At 40.8% G+C, this 16,582-nt stretch overlaps 1 protein-coding gene across 4 annotated transcripts in view; it reads right to left on the reverse strand.

The window, feature by feature from the left end:
- The window catches only part of SNX14 (sorting nexin 14), a 51,881-nt gene extending 39,318 nt beyond the window's left edge, over nt 1-12,563 (reverse strand). For 2 of the 4 annotated variants that reach the window (XR_011902999.1, XM_072330858.1), the window contains exons 1-6: nt 12,362-12,519; nt 12,083-12,203; nt 10,904-10,980; nt 10,718-10,796; nt 5,157-5,200; nt 1,085-1,172 (exon numbers count right to left, since the gene is read on the reverse strand). Coding sequence is in view for 3 of the 4 variants with exons in the window: in XM_072330858.1 (XP_072186959.1) it covers nt 1,085-1,172; nt 5,157-5,200; nt 10,718-10,796; nt 10,904-10,980; nt 12,083-12,203; nt 12,362-12,501 (549 nt within the window). In the remaining variant the exon portion in view is untranslated. Of the gene's footprint in view, nt 1-1,084; nt 1,173-5,156; nt 5,201-10,717; nt 10,797-10,903; nt 10,981-12,082; nt 12,204-12,361 lie in introns of all 4 variants that reach the window. The other 2 variants (XM_072330859.1, XM_072330860.1) reach the window with 1 other exon arrangement.
- Between the last annotated feature and the right edge of the window lie 4,019 nt (nt 12,564-16,582).

Below are 16,582 nucleotides of genomic sequence, written 5' to 3' on the forward strand. Positions count from 1 at the left end.
TATCAGTCACAGAATATAATTACTTTATTACCGACTAAGACAGATACGATGAGTTATTACTCAACTTCTAACTCGATAATAAAAGACACAACAGTTGATATGAGATGACAATTAATACAATATTACAAGATCAACAGAGAAGGCAACTATTTTTCTGCACCAATAAAGGAACTACAAACAAGTAGTACATACAAGTAGTACCTGCAATATATGTTGGAACTCCAAATGTTAAGACCTCGCTCTAGATTTTCACTTTGAAAGATCACTTTCAAATCTCTACATAATGTCTGTACCACACAGATCATCTCCTAATTTTCCCACAGCTTTGCTTTAAAAGCAACAGATTCAAATTCCAGTAAACAAGGAAGTCATCTGGATTTGATATATAAAAAGGACAGAATCAGGCTGCTCTTCAGTCACCACAGAGTGCACATACAACTTGTAGCCCAGAAAATACTGCTGTTATGAAGGAGGGGGAAAAACACATTTCCAGTAACTGCTTCAACAGAGGGGCCAGTGCTGAATAAACCTGGAAATTGAGTTAGCATCTCTTACGGCTTAGAACAGCCAGAAATTTTGAAGCCATATCCATAAACAGACTTGAAACACTCTACTGGCATACGGGGTATATGTGTTAACCATTAAACAAATTACTTAGGTATTTAAAACGTACTCTGCAGGCTGTTTCTTAACAACTACACTAGTTTAAGAATGGTATTACTTTAGTTCTTACAGTAAGCTACTCACTTAAAGTTTGTTCCTCTTAGATAACACACGAATCCTCCCTGCATTTAAAAAATCCAAGGAATGAGAAGCCACAAGACCATTTTCTAATTAGTTTTCTCAATAATTCTCAAAAATATTTCCACTTTGATTAAGTCACCAAAGGACAGCTAAAAGATCATCTCAAGGCTTTAGTAATGCCTCACACCAGTGTCAATTAGGAATGGTATAAGCGCCAAAACAAGGAATGGTATAAGCGCCAAAACATGCTCAAAAAGATTGACTTAGGAATGATCACCTGTAAAATTAAAGAACTAGCTGCAGTTGGAGAAAGAGTGGGAATGCCTCTCGGTGGCCTTACCTTGTGGATTCTCCGAACTAAGACAGATGCAAAGAAACGCAGCGTGCCTCTCAGTTCATCCACAGAGGATTCATCATCAGTAATATTTCTGCAGTGTCATAATGCAGGTTGTGTAAGAATAAGAAAAAAAAAAAACAACAAACAGAAACATTTATATTCATCCAACATGTGACAAAAAAACTAAAGTTCTAAAAATACTAAAAGCCGGAATAATAACATCCAACAGCAGCACATCAACAGACATTAACTGAATTGAAAGCTATGGAGTGTGAGGAGAGACTGAGCAGTCTTCTACTTGAGCAAAATACACAGCATTATTAGCATGTCTGTGCACTTAGCATTGTCTTAAAAATGTCTGAGGGTAAACTGGAACTGTATGCCAATTCCTGCCCTAATGTACTATCTGCCTATAGCAGAAGTGCTGAAACAAGATGATCTTAAAAGTCCCTTCCAACACAAATCATTCTCTGATTTGCACGATTTCAAGCAAATAAAATCTAACTTAGCTTCCACATATGTGAAAACAGTGATTGCTTTCTATTCATTCCACCCCAATTAAGCTAGACTGAACTGGATCTTCCCATTCCTGCCTACTCCACAACTTTACACACTACAGGATTTCAAATAAAGAAACTGCAAAGAAAATGAAACAAGAACTTCAACCTAAAGCCACATGAAACAACCGAAGTTACTTAATATGTTTCTACTTGGGAAAAGAGGAATAAAGAACTTAAAGTACATTCCCAAGTCACTGTGTCAAAACATCATCTGAACTTTTAATCTGGCTTACCAGTTTCCATCTGCTGCAGTACATTACGTTCAGTGAAAAATCATGTTAAAAATACTTGAAGTTGATTATGGGGAAAAAAAATACTTAATTTCATATCTTCTGGAAATTGGATGAAAATGGGAAACACTAAGTCTTAGATGCAGAAATTGCAACTAACTTGAGTGGGAGAAGAAATCCTAATAATGGCACTCAACAAAATGCAACTGAATAAATAAAAACCTACCAAAATCTAAGCGTGAGTAAACACACTGATAAAACAGCACTATAACAGATGAGTAGTAATGCAACAAAGAAAGCTACACGCTGCTTCAGCTAACGGCCATATGTAAAAGCCATCACAGATTTCAGTCTGCATAATGCATATGCAAACCCCTAAATGTTTCTGCCTATGCACTAATTGCAAACATCATTTGCGTAAATATATCTATCTATCTATCTATCTATCTATATATATATATAAATGCAAGCAGCAACAGCTATGTTTGAAAAGCAAATAGTTGTGCCCATAGCATCATTTTATGTTATTATGCATCAGAGATTTTAAAGCAGTGTTAGCCTGGGTTACTTAGCATCCAAATGAACACTGAAGGTGACCTCTTAGCTACAGATACTTGGGACCTGGCAGACAAAGTACATAACTAATTGCAAGAACATGCACCTCAAAGAAAGTGGTCTGGCACGAGGAACACAATGATCCTCCAACAGCTAATCATACGTTGATAAAAATACTGCAAGGGAAGGCTTGGTTTGTTTTAAGATCACCAACTCACATTTTGGAAGAAATATGGCTTGCAAATATCCATACTTTGTAAGGAAGCCAAGGGACCAGCAAACAAACTGTATGACTGTATTACTAATATTTGTCAGATAATAAGATACATGAGGTAATTTGGACCAAGAAATCATTTATTGACACTTGGATAACCACTATCTTGGCAAATTCTACTTGGACATGACTTTTTGCCATGTACTTTCATGAAACGCTACAGTTCCGCAGAGACATTCCTTTAATCATCAGCGGACTAAATTCTGATTAAAAGGTCAAGCAACTGTAAAACCCCAAATCTCCAGTGAGAGGCAGGAAGGTCCAAATAACATTTTAAAAGCGTTATAGAAGTTTGGCGGCATTTTCTCAGAATTCAAGGAAAAGCTTAAAAGAAAAACGCTAGAAGAAAAAGACTCAGTCTGTTCATTACAAACAGTTACTGAGTCAAATACCTCTAAAGATACACACCCAACTGCTGGTCCATGCAAAGTATTATGGGGTCTACTGATAAACAAAAAACATACGCAAATACTGAAGTGATTTTTTTTTCCTGTTTGCCAATTATCCTTATGAAACTCAACCGACTCTTACAACAAGCATTACGAAAGACTGCAAACTGCCTGGCTATGCTTGGTAACTCAATAAAAATCCTGCATCTGCAAATGAGAAAACTCTTGTTTCAGTCACTGTCGATGAACAAAGGTTTTCACAGCAATGTATTACATCAGTAAGGTAGGTTAGAATCTGGAAAGCTGGAATTGCAACAGAAAAGAGGGACACATTCCAACATCAAATTGTCCTATTTAAAATCAGATATAAGATGCCAAATGCAAGACTTCACGTGGTATAAAACTACATAAGCGACTCTGACTTGTGTTTTGTAGTTCTGTAAACTTGGATAACTTACGTCTGTAATCCACAGTTGAAAAATAATAATTAAGTATTAGGATAAAATCAATACTTTGAGAAATACAAGCAATTGACATAGTTACAACCATCTATTTCAGTACCGTTCATGGGATTTTAAGTACTAAACTTCATTCCTTGAAATTAAACACAGTTCAGGGACGTTTGCTTTTAAATTTTAATCTTCATGACAGCTGCTGGAAATCACAGGAAAGCACAGAACCAACTCAATGTCTACAGAGAAGGAGACCAGAACTGACAATGCAACTGCTGGGCTGAAACCTGTAAACCTTTCAGAACCGAGATGCAAACAGGTGATATGCAGAACACAGATCTTCTTGTGGGCCGAAACCAAGTGAAATGTGGAAGTGACTTTCAACCAGTCACAGTAAACAAACAAACAAACAAATAAATAAATATCTAATTTCAACATATGAAACACAGGACAGTCTCCTTGTGTTTCTTCCTTGATCAAACTCAGAGCACCCCCTAGTTTTCTGCACTTGAAAAGTTAAAAACCTTGAGTTTTCCAACTTGAACGCAGTGAATACATGGAGCTCAAGCTCCCTCTGCTGTTTGCACAAGGAGCTGAGTTTTATACTTAAACGCACTCATCACACAACAAAGACAGAGGTGACACAAGCAGATGCTAGCCATAATTAAAAACCAATCAGGCCAAAAAGGCCGCCGAAAAATTCCAGATCCCAGACAGACAAAGAACAGTGGAGAACAAAACAAAATATAAATTGCCTTTATCACAAAACTTGACCTCTCCATTTAATGAGAAAGGATGTTGTTTTAACGTATTAATACCAGCACGACCAGTTAAAATTTTAATCTCTGTTAGTATCTTCCTGCAAAGCACTGAGGCACTAATTTATATAACCACAGCTATGAAACTGTCTTTATTTACTAATTGTAAGGTTATTTACACAATACTACCGTGTTCAACTCAACACAGGCACCCATCCCAGCCTTAAATCTCAGCAAGTTATCAGACAGTCTGCGATAAAAGGGCTAAGATGAGCACTTAGAATATCTTTTCTGCCCTAATTAAAAGCAGAATTCTTATTTTTGAAAAGCTGTGTTTGAAGATTATATTTTATGCAGAGATGAGACAGACGAGAATCTCTTTAGTCTGGAAATAATTTCAGTTCAGTTTATTTAAAGCTTTATAGAAACGAAGTCATGCAGATTTCCAAGCGAGAGTCTTTCAAAAGTTAACATTTAAAAATAAATAATCTAAAAATGTGTTTTTTTAGGATGAAATACAAATTCTAGGATAACCTCTACTGTATCTCAATCATTAACAGACCTGCTCCCGTAACAAAAATGAATGCTGTTTAACAGTTTGCTTATCGCAGAATCAGAGAACGTCTTGGGTCAGAAGGGACCTTGAAGCTCACTCAGCCCCAATCTCCTACTGCAGGCAGGGCTGACCCCTACCAGCTCAGCTGCCCAGGGCACAAACCAACCTGGCCTCATGCACCTCCAGGGATGGGGCACCCACAGCTTCTCTGGGCAGCTGCGCTGGTGCCTCACTACCCTCTGAGTAATGATTATTTTCTTTATGTTATTTGAAAATAGTAACTTTTATGTAAAGCTCATACCTGTACCACGGATAAATGAAGTTTTCCAGGACCAATTCAAGCACCTGTGAAGAATGAAGTCATTGCAAAGTAAACAAGTGCACTATAAGTAATTGTTAGAGGACACCGCAGAGCAGTCTCCTGTATCATAACATTTCAACATACAGTTATATATGATGCAGACCTATTGTAAGATCAATAATTATGCATAATAAATCATCAACACATTGGGCAAGGAGTAATCAACCGATGTTTTTATGAGGTCTCAAGGTGACACTGTTTTCACCAGCACTACGGACAACACAAAGCACTGTACTATGGCCACACTGTGATGCAAACCTTGCTTCAGACAAGTTCCCTCATTTCTTGGATCAGGTTCTGTTGTAGATGCTAACAAGGCTGAACCTTGTAGTATTTGGAGGGGGGGAGATGTATGTTCAGTATCTCAGTACTTTTCTGAGGTAGTTCCCAGTGTCCCACATGGACAGTTACCCACTCTGAACTCATACATCCATTTCATTTCATGCAAACCTCCTCTCTTCTGATTCCCCTCTTCGCTCCAGTAGGTCAGTCCATACAGCATGCTCACAACTCCCAAAGAAAGTAAAAGCCAAAGTGCAGCACTGGCACCTCTCCTTATGCCTACACAAACATTTCAAGTCACTGTTAATGTGTCAGCACCATGAACAGCAAAAAGAAAGCTTCTGAAGAGATGAGGAAACAATGCCAAGTAAAAAAAGAGAAGGAAGGATGATGTTTTCTTGAGATTTTTCTTCCTTTGCTATAATATACTATTATATATATAAGATATACTCCATACTACTTTTTCCTGCCACTATCATTGCATTCAAAGAAAAATGTAAGGCCTGTATGAAAGTAAAGCTGAACATAACAGTGGATATGACAGCCTAATAGCAGGGAACTGTTTGGTTAGGGCTTGAACTGGTGATTGAGCAGCTGGTGAAGGGGGTGCAGCAGGCCCAGGGAGCACAGGCACATTGTTTGCACTTGTGCTCCCAACCTGACCAGAGGGGATGGACTCAGGGTAGAGCCACCCCATGCTCAAATAAGGGCAACCACTGAAAGGAAGGCATCTCTTGTGCCTATGCTGCTTCTTGAGGAGTGCTGTATTGCTAGAGGGCCCCTCCACCAGAGGGGTGAGTTCCATTCTTTTGGTATATGCCTACTGGTCTACCTGTGAATACTTTTCCTAGTATCGCTAAGAACATGTCAGAAGCAATTTTACCTCTTTGTAAGCAGAACACTAGTTCATAAGAGTAAGTATTATTCCTCTTACAGCATCTGAGGCTGCTTTCAGTCACAGTACAGATGCACTACAGGAACTCAAGACTTAATTTTATGCTATCTTTAGGGCTCTACTCATGACTTATGTAAGTACACTCAGTAATAGACACACCATGGCCTTTTTAGTTCCCTTCAGTTCTTCAGACATAAGCAGTTGATGAGCACTCTTTATCTCTTCCCTACTAAGAATACTGTCAACTCAGATTTCATGAGACAATCTTCCTTTCACAACTATTTTACTTCAGGGATTTTCTTCCCTTTGTTTTTTTCAGGATGAAGAAATCCTTGTTCCTTCACCCTTTCTGAAAGGATGCTTTCCAGTATGAGATAACTTTGCGTATCTGGATTGTGGACTCCATGAAGTGGTTAATGTCTTTTTTTCTTACTACTAAGCGAACAGACACTAAGCTTCTTGTTGGAGCAAGAATCTTGTTCTGTGTCTCCCCATCTAGCCTAAAGCCTTAATTATGCAATCCCAGGACAAAAGCTTTTTCTGAAATCTTGAAATTGTAATATGATCACATGACGATGGATGGATGGATGGATGGATGGATGGATGGATGGATGGATGGATGGATAAGCAGAACACCTTTCCTTCTTCCCCCGATTCCCCCAGTTTCACCGATGCTTTCAGTAATACAGCCAGAACATAATACACCAATTTGCTCTAGAAACTTCAGTCTCGCAGGTACTGAAACATTATTTTTGTTCATGCAGAGTTTCTAACAAAAACCTCTTTCAGGGGTCATAGCAGAGATGCATTAAAAGAAATGCCCATCAAAGGGAAAGAACTGCAGAAAAATCTACACTATGCATCTATATCTGCTTAAAGATTCTTTTTCTTTCTTCGTCTATTTTTGCTAGGCACCTCCCTAGCAAATAGCAACTGTAGGAGATAATCTTCCCCTTGGAGCAGAGCCTTCAAGCCATAAGACTCAAAGGGATTACAATGCACTACCCTTGAGCTTTCATTATCTATGATGGCTATTTTGAAACTGAAAACCTATCCATCATAAGCATTACTGCAACTTTATCAGCTGCTATCATAACTTATTGATGCTATCTCATCCTACTAGAAGAACTGTTTCTAACAACTCTACTTAACTCAGCCAAATATACAAGTTCTGTTAAAAAAAAACGTCCTGTGGTTATTAAATCAGCAAGGAGAGCAGGAAAGGTGCAAGATCAGACGGCCTACCCTGCCTTCTTGAGACTCATTCTGTTGACTTCCACCTGAAACATTCTGCACGACTTGTTGGTGTCATGGTGTCTCTCACCTCCAGAGTCATGCTGTAACTAAGGGCTCTATATTAATGATTATCTGCTGGATAAAACCATGCGGGTAGTACCACTCAGACAAACGCCAGGTAGACAACTGACCCAAAATACACCTGAAGTTCGTGTATCTGTGATCCCAAGGTCCAAAGGTCAAGACACATCCTATTAGAATTCGGGTTGTGTGTATCATCCCTTGTTCCTGGACACACAGAAGATAATCCTTATTCACAGATTTGCTAAGCATGATCCTGGTTATGATGCTCCATTCACTACATTCCCGTAAAGCATGACATGCATCCACTTTCAGTCCAACAACACCAAAAATATCACCCAAGCAGATAGGATATCTCAAGGAATGCCACTTCATGACAAGCAATTTCCTTTTCTATAAAGTATTATTTTCCAGCTCTAAATTGAAACGATGAGTCATTTCTGAAACTATTTTTCAAGTATTTCACAAAATGACTGGTCCTGCAGAATGTGTGAAGTTTTCAGTTGGAAAGAGATTAGAAATGTCCAACCAAACGTACTGCAGGTAGCAGCACTATAAGTAGCTGAGGAGGAAAAGAAAAAGAAAAGAAATTCATTTCTAGCAAGTATTACAACATTGTGGCTAATAAATCTCTTGCTGCTGAGACAAGCTTTCTGTGGACTCTCATAGTACAGGCTCCAGTTGCCAGGAGGAAGAACGAGAATTACCAAGCCACATTGGACTGAATAGTAGCAAGGACTTGATAAGTAAACCACAAACACAATATAAAAAGCCCTAAAAGACTGCATAGCTAGATAGCGGAGGCTGCTTCCTGAGGGGAGAACAAACAGCCAATATGAAAGCAAGCAGGCTGCAGGGAGCTACAGGAGTTTTAGGCTGGCAGGAATTATGCCATTAATTTGTCCATTTTTCACTTCCAAAAGGAAAAAAGGAAAAGAGAAAAAAAAAACAAAAAACTGGTCCCATACTAGGAGCAAGAATCTGAGAAACTAAACATTAATGAAAATGTGGCGAGATCAACAGACAGCACCCTGACCCACTAGCCTATTTCCATAACGATGCTGATCACAAGCACCTGAGCAGCTTTCTATAGGTTTGACTTGCAAATATCCTTTTGTAAGTAGAGATGAGCTCATTAACTAAATAATAGAATTCGGTTCTCCCGTATACAATCTGTAACACCTTGATCAAGCTAGGCAACAGGAAAAAAAAACCTGCAAACAAAATTATAGTGAAGTCAATGTAGTATTCTTTATGCAGGATCCAGCCCAAATGATCAAACACTGACAGATGCATGGCTGAGGCAGTTCAGAGCTCAGTTATAATAGCTGTGAGTGAAGGGAGGGAGGAAAGTCCAAGAACGTGCTTCTCTTACTGTTCAAAACAATACAATGGCTAGATAAGCAAGGCAAGGCTGCAAAGGATTACGAAACTAGAAAACAAGATGAACTGTCATCATGACCTAATGTGAAAAGTCCATATACTGCCACAAGAAAAAGAAGAACTAGAAACACTAGATCTAGAATCAAAAAACCCAGAGCTATTCTTATTTTTTGAAGAATCTGCTTTTTCAGAAGCAGGCCGAGCTCCAACACTGCTTTGGAATCTCATTAAGATTAATTCACTTCTCGCTGTATCAGCTTCCCTCTAACATGTGACTAACCCACAAAAGAAAACACGAGCAGCCTCTCTTTCCAACCCTAAGCAGGTATCCAGTTCCAGTCACACATTAAGTGCCACATCCCCAATGCAGGGGATGATGAGGAAAGAGTAAGGTGTGGGCAGAACCTTTAACCAGTACAGAAGAGTTGCAACAGGGAACAGCACAGGGAGATTTAGCATTACAGACAGCATGTGAAAAAGGTGACTCAAGTGTGTGAACAGAAGTCTATTTGGGTCCACCAAAGGTTATGGCCCTGCCACACTGCACCAGGAATGCACAGAACCCTCCAGTTAAGCACTCAAAAGAAATGAATAAGAAATGTAGCATAGACATAGAAAAGCCACGTCTATGCTGCTAAATAAAGCAGGCCCAGAGAGAAGCCAATGAAGTTAAAACAAAGAAACAACAACAACAAAAAAAAACACCAACAAAAAGGCTCACATTGTTTTGGTAAAAGCAGAACTACAGTAACAGCAATCAAATACAAAACGTCATCGTATAGCAGCAAAAGATAAGGGGCGTGCTCTGAACTGAATTACAGTTCACTTCAGTTGGCTTCTCACACCAGGTTCTCAGTTGTGAGAGCTGACACACATATGGCTCTGTTCACTTCTGACACAACATTTCCTCCTCCTTTTACCACAGAGCTCCAATGGGGAAATTCTAAATAAATGGAAACTAGGGCACCCAAGGGCTTGTGTATCTTCTTAGCTTTTCAAAAGGACAGAAAATTATCTACTGAGCTTCATGAAGCAGCAACGAGATGGAAAAAATATAAACCGAAACAACTTTTCATATATTTTCTAAAGAGAAAAGAAGAAACCAAAATTCCCTAATTAAAATCTAATAGGAAGAAAGTAATTATGCAATCATTTGAGTAAATCCAGTATCTTTTTGTTTTTAAATCAGTTACGGCATGTCTGACAATTCTGAATACCTGCAATCACATTTATTATCATCACAGAATTTTTGTTACTGAAGCAAATAGTCTCTTAATCTGTCACTACCTGAACCAACCAAGCAGGCTGAAATCCAATGAAATCAGGCATATGTTTCAGGCACTTATTTATACCTGATCTTCCTCCTGTACTTCCCAACGTGCACAGACCTTTCTTGAGTTCTAAGGATGCCATTCAGGAACAGTCACATTTCTGTTAACAAGTAAGCCATCATGCCTCTCTGCACCCAGCATTTATTCTTCTGATTTGCTTCTTAAATGATAAGTTAACATGCACACTAAGTACCTCTGACTCATTTATCAAGCCAGAAGTTACAGGCCTACGAAACATACAATTAAAGAAGTCGCTGAACTGCAAGGAACTAAAGAAATGAAACAACCTTTACCTCTGATAGGGACGCGTCGACCTTGGAAGGCACTTTTAGATCCAGCCATGGCTGATAGTTTTCCAGGAGCAAAGCTGGTCTGTAGGAAAGCACGGACAAGGTGATGCAACACTACTGCAATTTTCCCAATGACATGCACAAAATGTGATATATAAAAGGACTGTCAGTGCCACGTATTTAATTTACCTGTGCCTCTTGCATTTGACTTTGCCACACACAGCACAACTGTGACCATGAGGAAATAGCTCCGGCAGTTCCAACTGCTGAGAGAAAATATTTGGACAAGTTTACACTCTTTGAAATGATGGTTCTCATAATATACTGATGCATTAGTAAATTTCTCCTTAGAGTATGCAGAGAGTATTACAGAGAGTTGAGTGGTAAAGAGGCAAAGCTGTTTCCCAGCAGGAAAACGGGGCAGCAAAGCACAATATGAGAAACCACTGAACCAAACAGAAAAAGCACTTTTGCTGAACAAAGTTTAAGATGACAGATACCCTCTCACATGCCCAGTCACTTCCCCATACATCAGATGGTCAGCAACTAGAACAAATGATTTCTCTACAAGTCTTGCCCTGTTTGTATCCCTGAAGACAGAAAAAAGGATTTCATAAAATAGAATCACAGAATATTCAGAGTTGGAAGAACCTTTAAAGGCCATCTCATCCAACCCCTCTGCAATGGACAGGGACATCCACAGCTAGATGAGGCTGACCTTGAGACCTTGAGGCCTCACCTTGAGAATCCCCAGGGATGGGGCATCAACCATATCTCCAGGCAATCTATTCCAGAGCCTCACCACCATCACTGTAGAAGACTTTTACCTTATGTTGAACCTAAATCTACCCTCTATGAGCTTGCAGCCATATCCTCTTGTTCCATTGCCACAGACCCTGCTAAAGACACTATCCCCTTCTGTCCTATAGAAATGCTTTGTTACCTTGAAGTTCAGCACCACTAAGAAATGTTTGACTACAATCAATAAAGCTGTACTTGGAAGTTTAGCTCCTGAAAAGAAAGGCACCTTTAAAAATAAGTAAAAAGTAAAAGTCTTCGTGAAGTAATATGCAACTACGCATTTTAGTAGCGTTTTATGCTACTTACTACTGAAACACCAAGTGACAAATAAGGAAAATGGTTAAAAAGCCACATCCAACAACAAGCTTCAGAGGTCTCCGTACCCATTGATTTGACGGGATTACGTATAAGCACAGGAGGAATCCAAAGGCTTAATCACCACACACGTGCCTCGGTCAGTATGCAGAAATAAGTGGTATCGGTGTCTAATACTTTAAAAATAGGATTGCTCACGAATTGCCATCCACGTGCATTGCTGCCAAAACGTAAAGAGGAATAGGTATTTACCTTGGGCTTGTATTTGATGGTGTACAGAATGTTGGGCAGGAGGGAGTCCGGTCCCAGCGAGCAGTAGAAGGTGACGACGCCAGCCACAAACGACCAGAAGATCATCAGAACGTGAAGATACCTTACAAAGAACGAAGAAAGGAGACGCTACTCTTCATATCTGACTGTTTCTGTGTGTGTGTGCCTCCGCGGGGCTGAGGCACAGGGAAGGCGGCAGCGCGGCCAGGAAGAACCACCAAACGGCTAACAGCACCGGGCCCCTCCCCCCGGCCGAGTTACCGGTTGAGCAGCAGGGTGGCGGCTGCCAGCCCCAGCAGCAGGCAGCAGAAGAGCGGGTACTGCCGGCACGTCTCCCGCAGCGCCTCGGCGCCCCGCACCCGCTGCCGCAGCCTCTCGCCGGCCGCCCGCAGCCAGCCCATGGTGCCGCCGAGCCGGCTCCCAGCCAGCGGGGCAGGCCGCGCCGCTTCCGCCGCCAGCAACACGTGACGGGGGCGAGGGAGGCGCCACGGCCGCCATCTTGGTGGCGGCGGGGGAGGCGGGCCCTGCGCTTCCCGTACCGCCCCGCTTAGCTCCCCCTTAAAGTCACAAAGCAGAGACAACTCGTCGTTTGGAACGTAGTTTTACTGCTGGGGAAGAAGGCTTCAAGCCATCTTCACGTTAATAACAGCCCTCAGCTTCAGAGCGAGGCACGAGATCCCACGCTGCCTGAGTGCTGTCAGCGCTGTGGTGATCCCAGCACAGCAAGCTCCATGTTACCACACTGCAGCTGAGGGGAAGGTGGGCCATTACACACATACAGGCACCGCAGCAGCTGCTCCTGGGGAGTCACAGCGAGGAGGGCTGCAAAGATGATCAGGCCTCGTCAGCCAGAAGCGCCTCCTTATTTCTGTGTTACCTTGAGAAGCCAGAGTTCCCTTTTATATGGTGTACACCCCCATATGTGGGCAAAGGATACATGGAAAAGTACTACTAGAGCCCTGTTCACAAAGCCGCAGTGAAAGCCTGTAACTCCCTGCGAAAGAAAAACCATCGCTGGGAACACGAGTGAATATCTAGAAAATGAAAGCTGAAAATAGCTTTCAGACACGTCCCTCCGACGCCTGTCATTTTATGCAACACTTCCCCTGACCTCCACATCAGGTGGAATGCTGCAGTGAGACTTCAGCATGCTGACCTTTCTCAGAGCGCCTGGCACAAGCCCAGGGCAGGATTGGATTTCCTTAAGAGCGCCTGCTCAGTATTATTTCATGTCAGTCCACATGTTCCCTATTAGGCATATAAAATAAACCCCAACACCCACACAAATAAAGTGCACATTTACAGCAAGGCTCCGTACTGACTGTTCAAAGGAAATTAACTTTCCTCAAGAAGATGCATATTTTCTGCTTTCTAACTTGTTCCTCAGTTTAACTTCTTGGGATTAATATACTCAAAGTATTGCACAGAGATGTCACGACTAGCATAACGTATCTGGGACATAATAAGTGACTCTCAAAGCAAACCAGCAGCAACCAGGAAAAGAATTCAGATTCTGCTTCTATCTGAGTTCTGTAATCTATATAAAGTTTATTTAAATTACGGTTTCAATGTTTATTTGTTTATTTCACATAAAATTGCCACATTCCTATTTGGCAGTAATTATACTTCAAGATTTCCCTCAGTTCAGTTTTGCTCCACTGGCCATACGCTGCCACAACCTGCTTTACCCCATCTTCCTCCACCACAGTGCAGTCACGCTAGCATCACAGTCACCTTAGCATCACAGTCACCCTCTACAGCCCATGCCTGACTACTGCTACACTGAAAAACCATGGAGGAGTTTTGTTTTCCAGCAAAACATGGAAGAGTAGAAGTGAAATGTTAACAGAACCAAGCTTCTCAAAATTCCTTAGAGCTTTATGTGAGAAATTAGAGCTCTGTCCATTCATTAGCAATAGCATGCCCTCCTTCTGAAATAAGGAAATTTTCTGTTTTAACTGGAGAACTGAAAGGGAAAAGATGGGAGATGGGCTCTGACGCTACATGTGGGCAGCACTGGGTGATGCTGAAAAGCTACTTTAAACACTAATTATGATAAGTTATTTTGGTGTTATAGTTTAATCTTAGTCATTTCTTTAGGCAGCAAGCTATAGCACACATTCACATAGGCAGACTGCATTTAATTTACTCTGCATATACAGTCTGTTTTTGCCCTTCAAGCTTTCTTTTTGTTTTTGTCTTCAATCTGTATCACCTCCTTTTCAAATTCACTTGTTTTTCCCAAGGATAAGGCTGGTGAGGCTAACATGCATCACACAATCCTTCATATCTAACCTTGCAGGTATTAGTTTTCTCTCACGCATCATGTTCCACAAGTTGAAATTCAACTTAATTCACTTTTTCACTTTTTAACTTTTCAATAGAAAAGCTCCTATGAAATAAATCTCAAGAGTATTCAGCAAACAGGTAAGAAATAAGTGAACAGACACAGATCCCAAGAAAATTAAGCATTAGTAGGCAATTTGACTTTTCAGACTAAAACTTAAGTCCAACAGTTACAGCTTCAGCTCGTGAATTCAAATAATTATTAGCATTTAGGTAAACAAAACCAGTTCTACTGTTACAAATGCAGTCATGTAACTGAGGTAATAGTCTGCTAATAATCAGATTTACGGCCTTTGAAGGTCAGCTCCCTGCATTGTCTATACAGACCTGCACTCGCTGCTTGTGTGATCGTCTGCTGCCAGTCACAAGTCAAGGCTCTTACCTCTGCTTCCTGGACTACCACATTCTCCAGCCATGAGTTAATCCATAATATTACAAGATTAAATTGGATAGGGATAACCCAGGGCCCAAGGTAACCTCTGCACACAGCAACAGAGGTTTTAGGTTACTGGGCAAAATCCCACATGAATTGTCTTTTACAGGGAAGGAGAGCTGCTTTGGGAGAACAAAAAGGCAGAAAGAAAGGAAAAATTTGCTAAGAAAGATAGGTGACACATGTCTCAACAGATCACTGATCTGCACTGTTTGTCCTTTAAATAACAGAGAGAATTAGTATATTAGAGGTTAAAAGTAATTTGTCCTGTGACAAACAGTTGTGTATGGGACGTTAAAATGAGGATGTAGAGTGGAAAGTTGCAAGGTGGCTGCAGAAGGCAACAATTTAGACCACAAGAAATAAAAACCCAACAGAGAATACCTGTCAAGAGAGGCATTAGACCTACAGAGGAGACGCTAGACAAATGCTTGAAGAAATTCACATCAGGTTTGTGGCGAATGCTTGGCAGAGGTACAATCCCCAGTTTTTGTAGTGTAAGAGCAAGAGATAAGCATTTGAGGTATGGAATTTAGCTTAATATTGAAGATTTTTTTAATTTTTCATAGTGGCTGGATTTCATAGTATCATAGTATTGTGCGAGTTGGAAGGGACCTTAGAGATCATCGAGTCCAACTCCCAGGATTCGAGCCCTCTGTGTAGCAGAGCGGCACTTCTACCCCTTGTGCCACAGGGGGGATTCGAACCCGGGCCTCCAGTGTTGCAAGCGGCAATTCTACCGATGTGCCACCGGGGCATTTGAGAGTTTACAAGAAAAAACTGCAAAAGAAGAGCTGTACTAATGGAAATAGTGACTGTTATAGCACATGCTTAAGAGCTCAATCTAAATGAATTTATCTGTTTATAGTGGGGTATAAAGAAAATCCTGCCCTGGAAAGATAACTACTTTCACAAAGTGTGTCACATCCTGAGTTGCTTCCACTGATGGCTTGGTGCTTAATGAGTGAAATTCTCACATTTGAGGAGGAACCCGAGCTACATTCCCTTGATTCAGCTGAGTTTGAAAGCGTCAAGGAAGCACTCATAAGACGACATGCACTTCTGGTACACACTGCTAAGTGATGCAGCACCTGTGCCTCTCATAAGTAAGATGAAACCTGTAGGATTCAAAGTGTGGTGCAAGTTCTTCACAACAGATACTCAGTGGATGCATAAAGCAGCTGTGCTGGATCAGCAGATGTTCATCCAAGTGAGCATCCTGCATGTGATGATGGCCAACAGGGGATACCTAGGAAGGACTTATAGAAGCATAGCAAGAACTTTCCCAGAACATTCTTTTGACTCTGATTTGAATCTTGGGCATATCCTGAAATGAGTTGTTTCTTTTTTTCCTGAGTTTCAAGTTGGTTTCTCAGCTACCATGAAACATCCATGAAAGTCACACAGAAAGGCATTCCACCACTTAATTCTGCTTGCAAGGGTGACAGCGCATACAAATGGCTCAAGAACTTCCATTTATTGTCTTAAACAGAGGCAGTGAAAAAATCACTTCTTACGTAGCAAAACTGCTTCTTATCACTGTATAAAATGAACCTGACCTCCCTTCCTCAGCAAACCATCCTTTAGAAAATGAATGGATTTTTGGGCATTTTTAACTTACATCATTAATTTTTCTTCAAGAGAGCACCTTGGTACCTTCCAGACACCTCTGTTGCTCTCTTCGTCATTTTCAGATCTATCAT

The sequence above is a fragment of the Excalfactoria chinensis genome, chromosome 3 (genome assembly GCF_039878825.1).
Source record: "Excalfactoria chinensis isolate bCotChi1 chromosome 3, bCotChi1.hap2, whole genome shotgun sequence".
NCBI lineage: Eukaryota > Metazoa > Chordata > Aves > Galliformes > Phasianidae > Excalfactoria > Excalfactoria chinensis.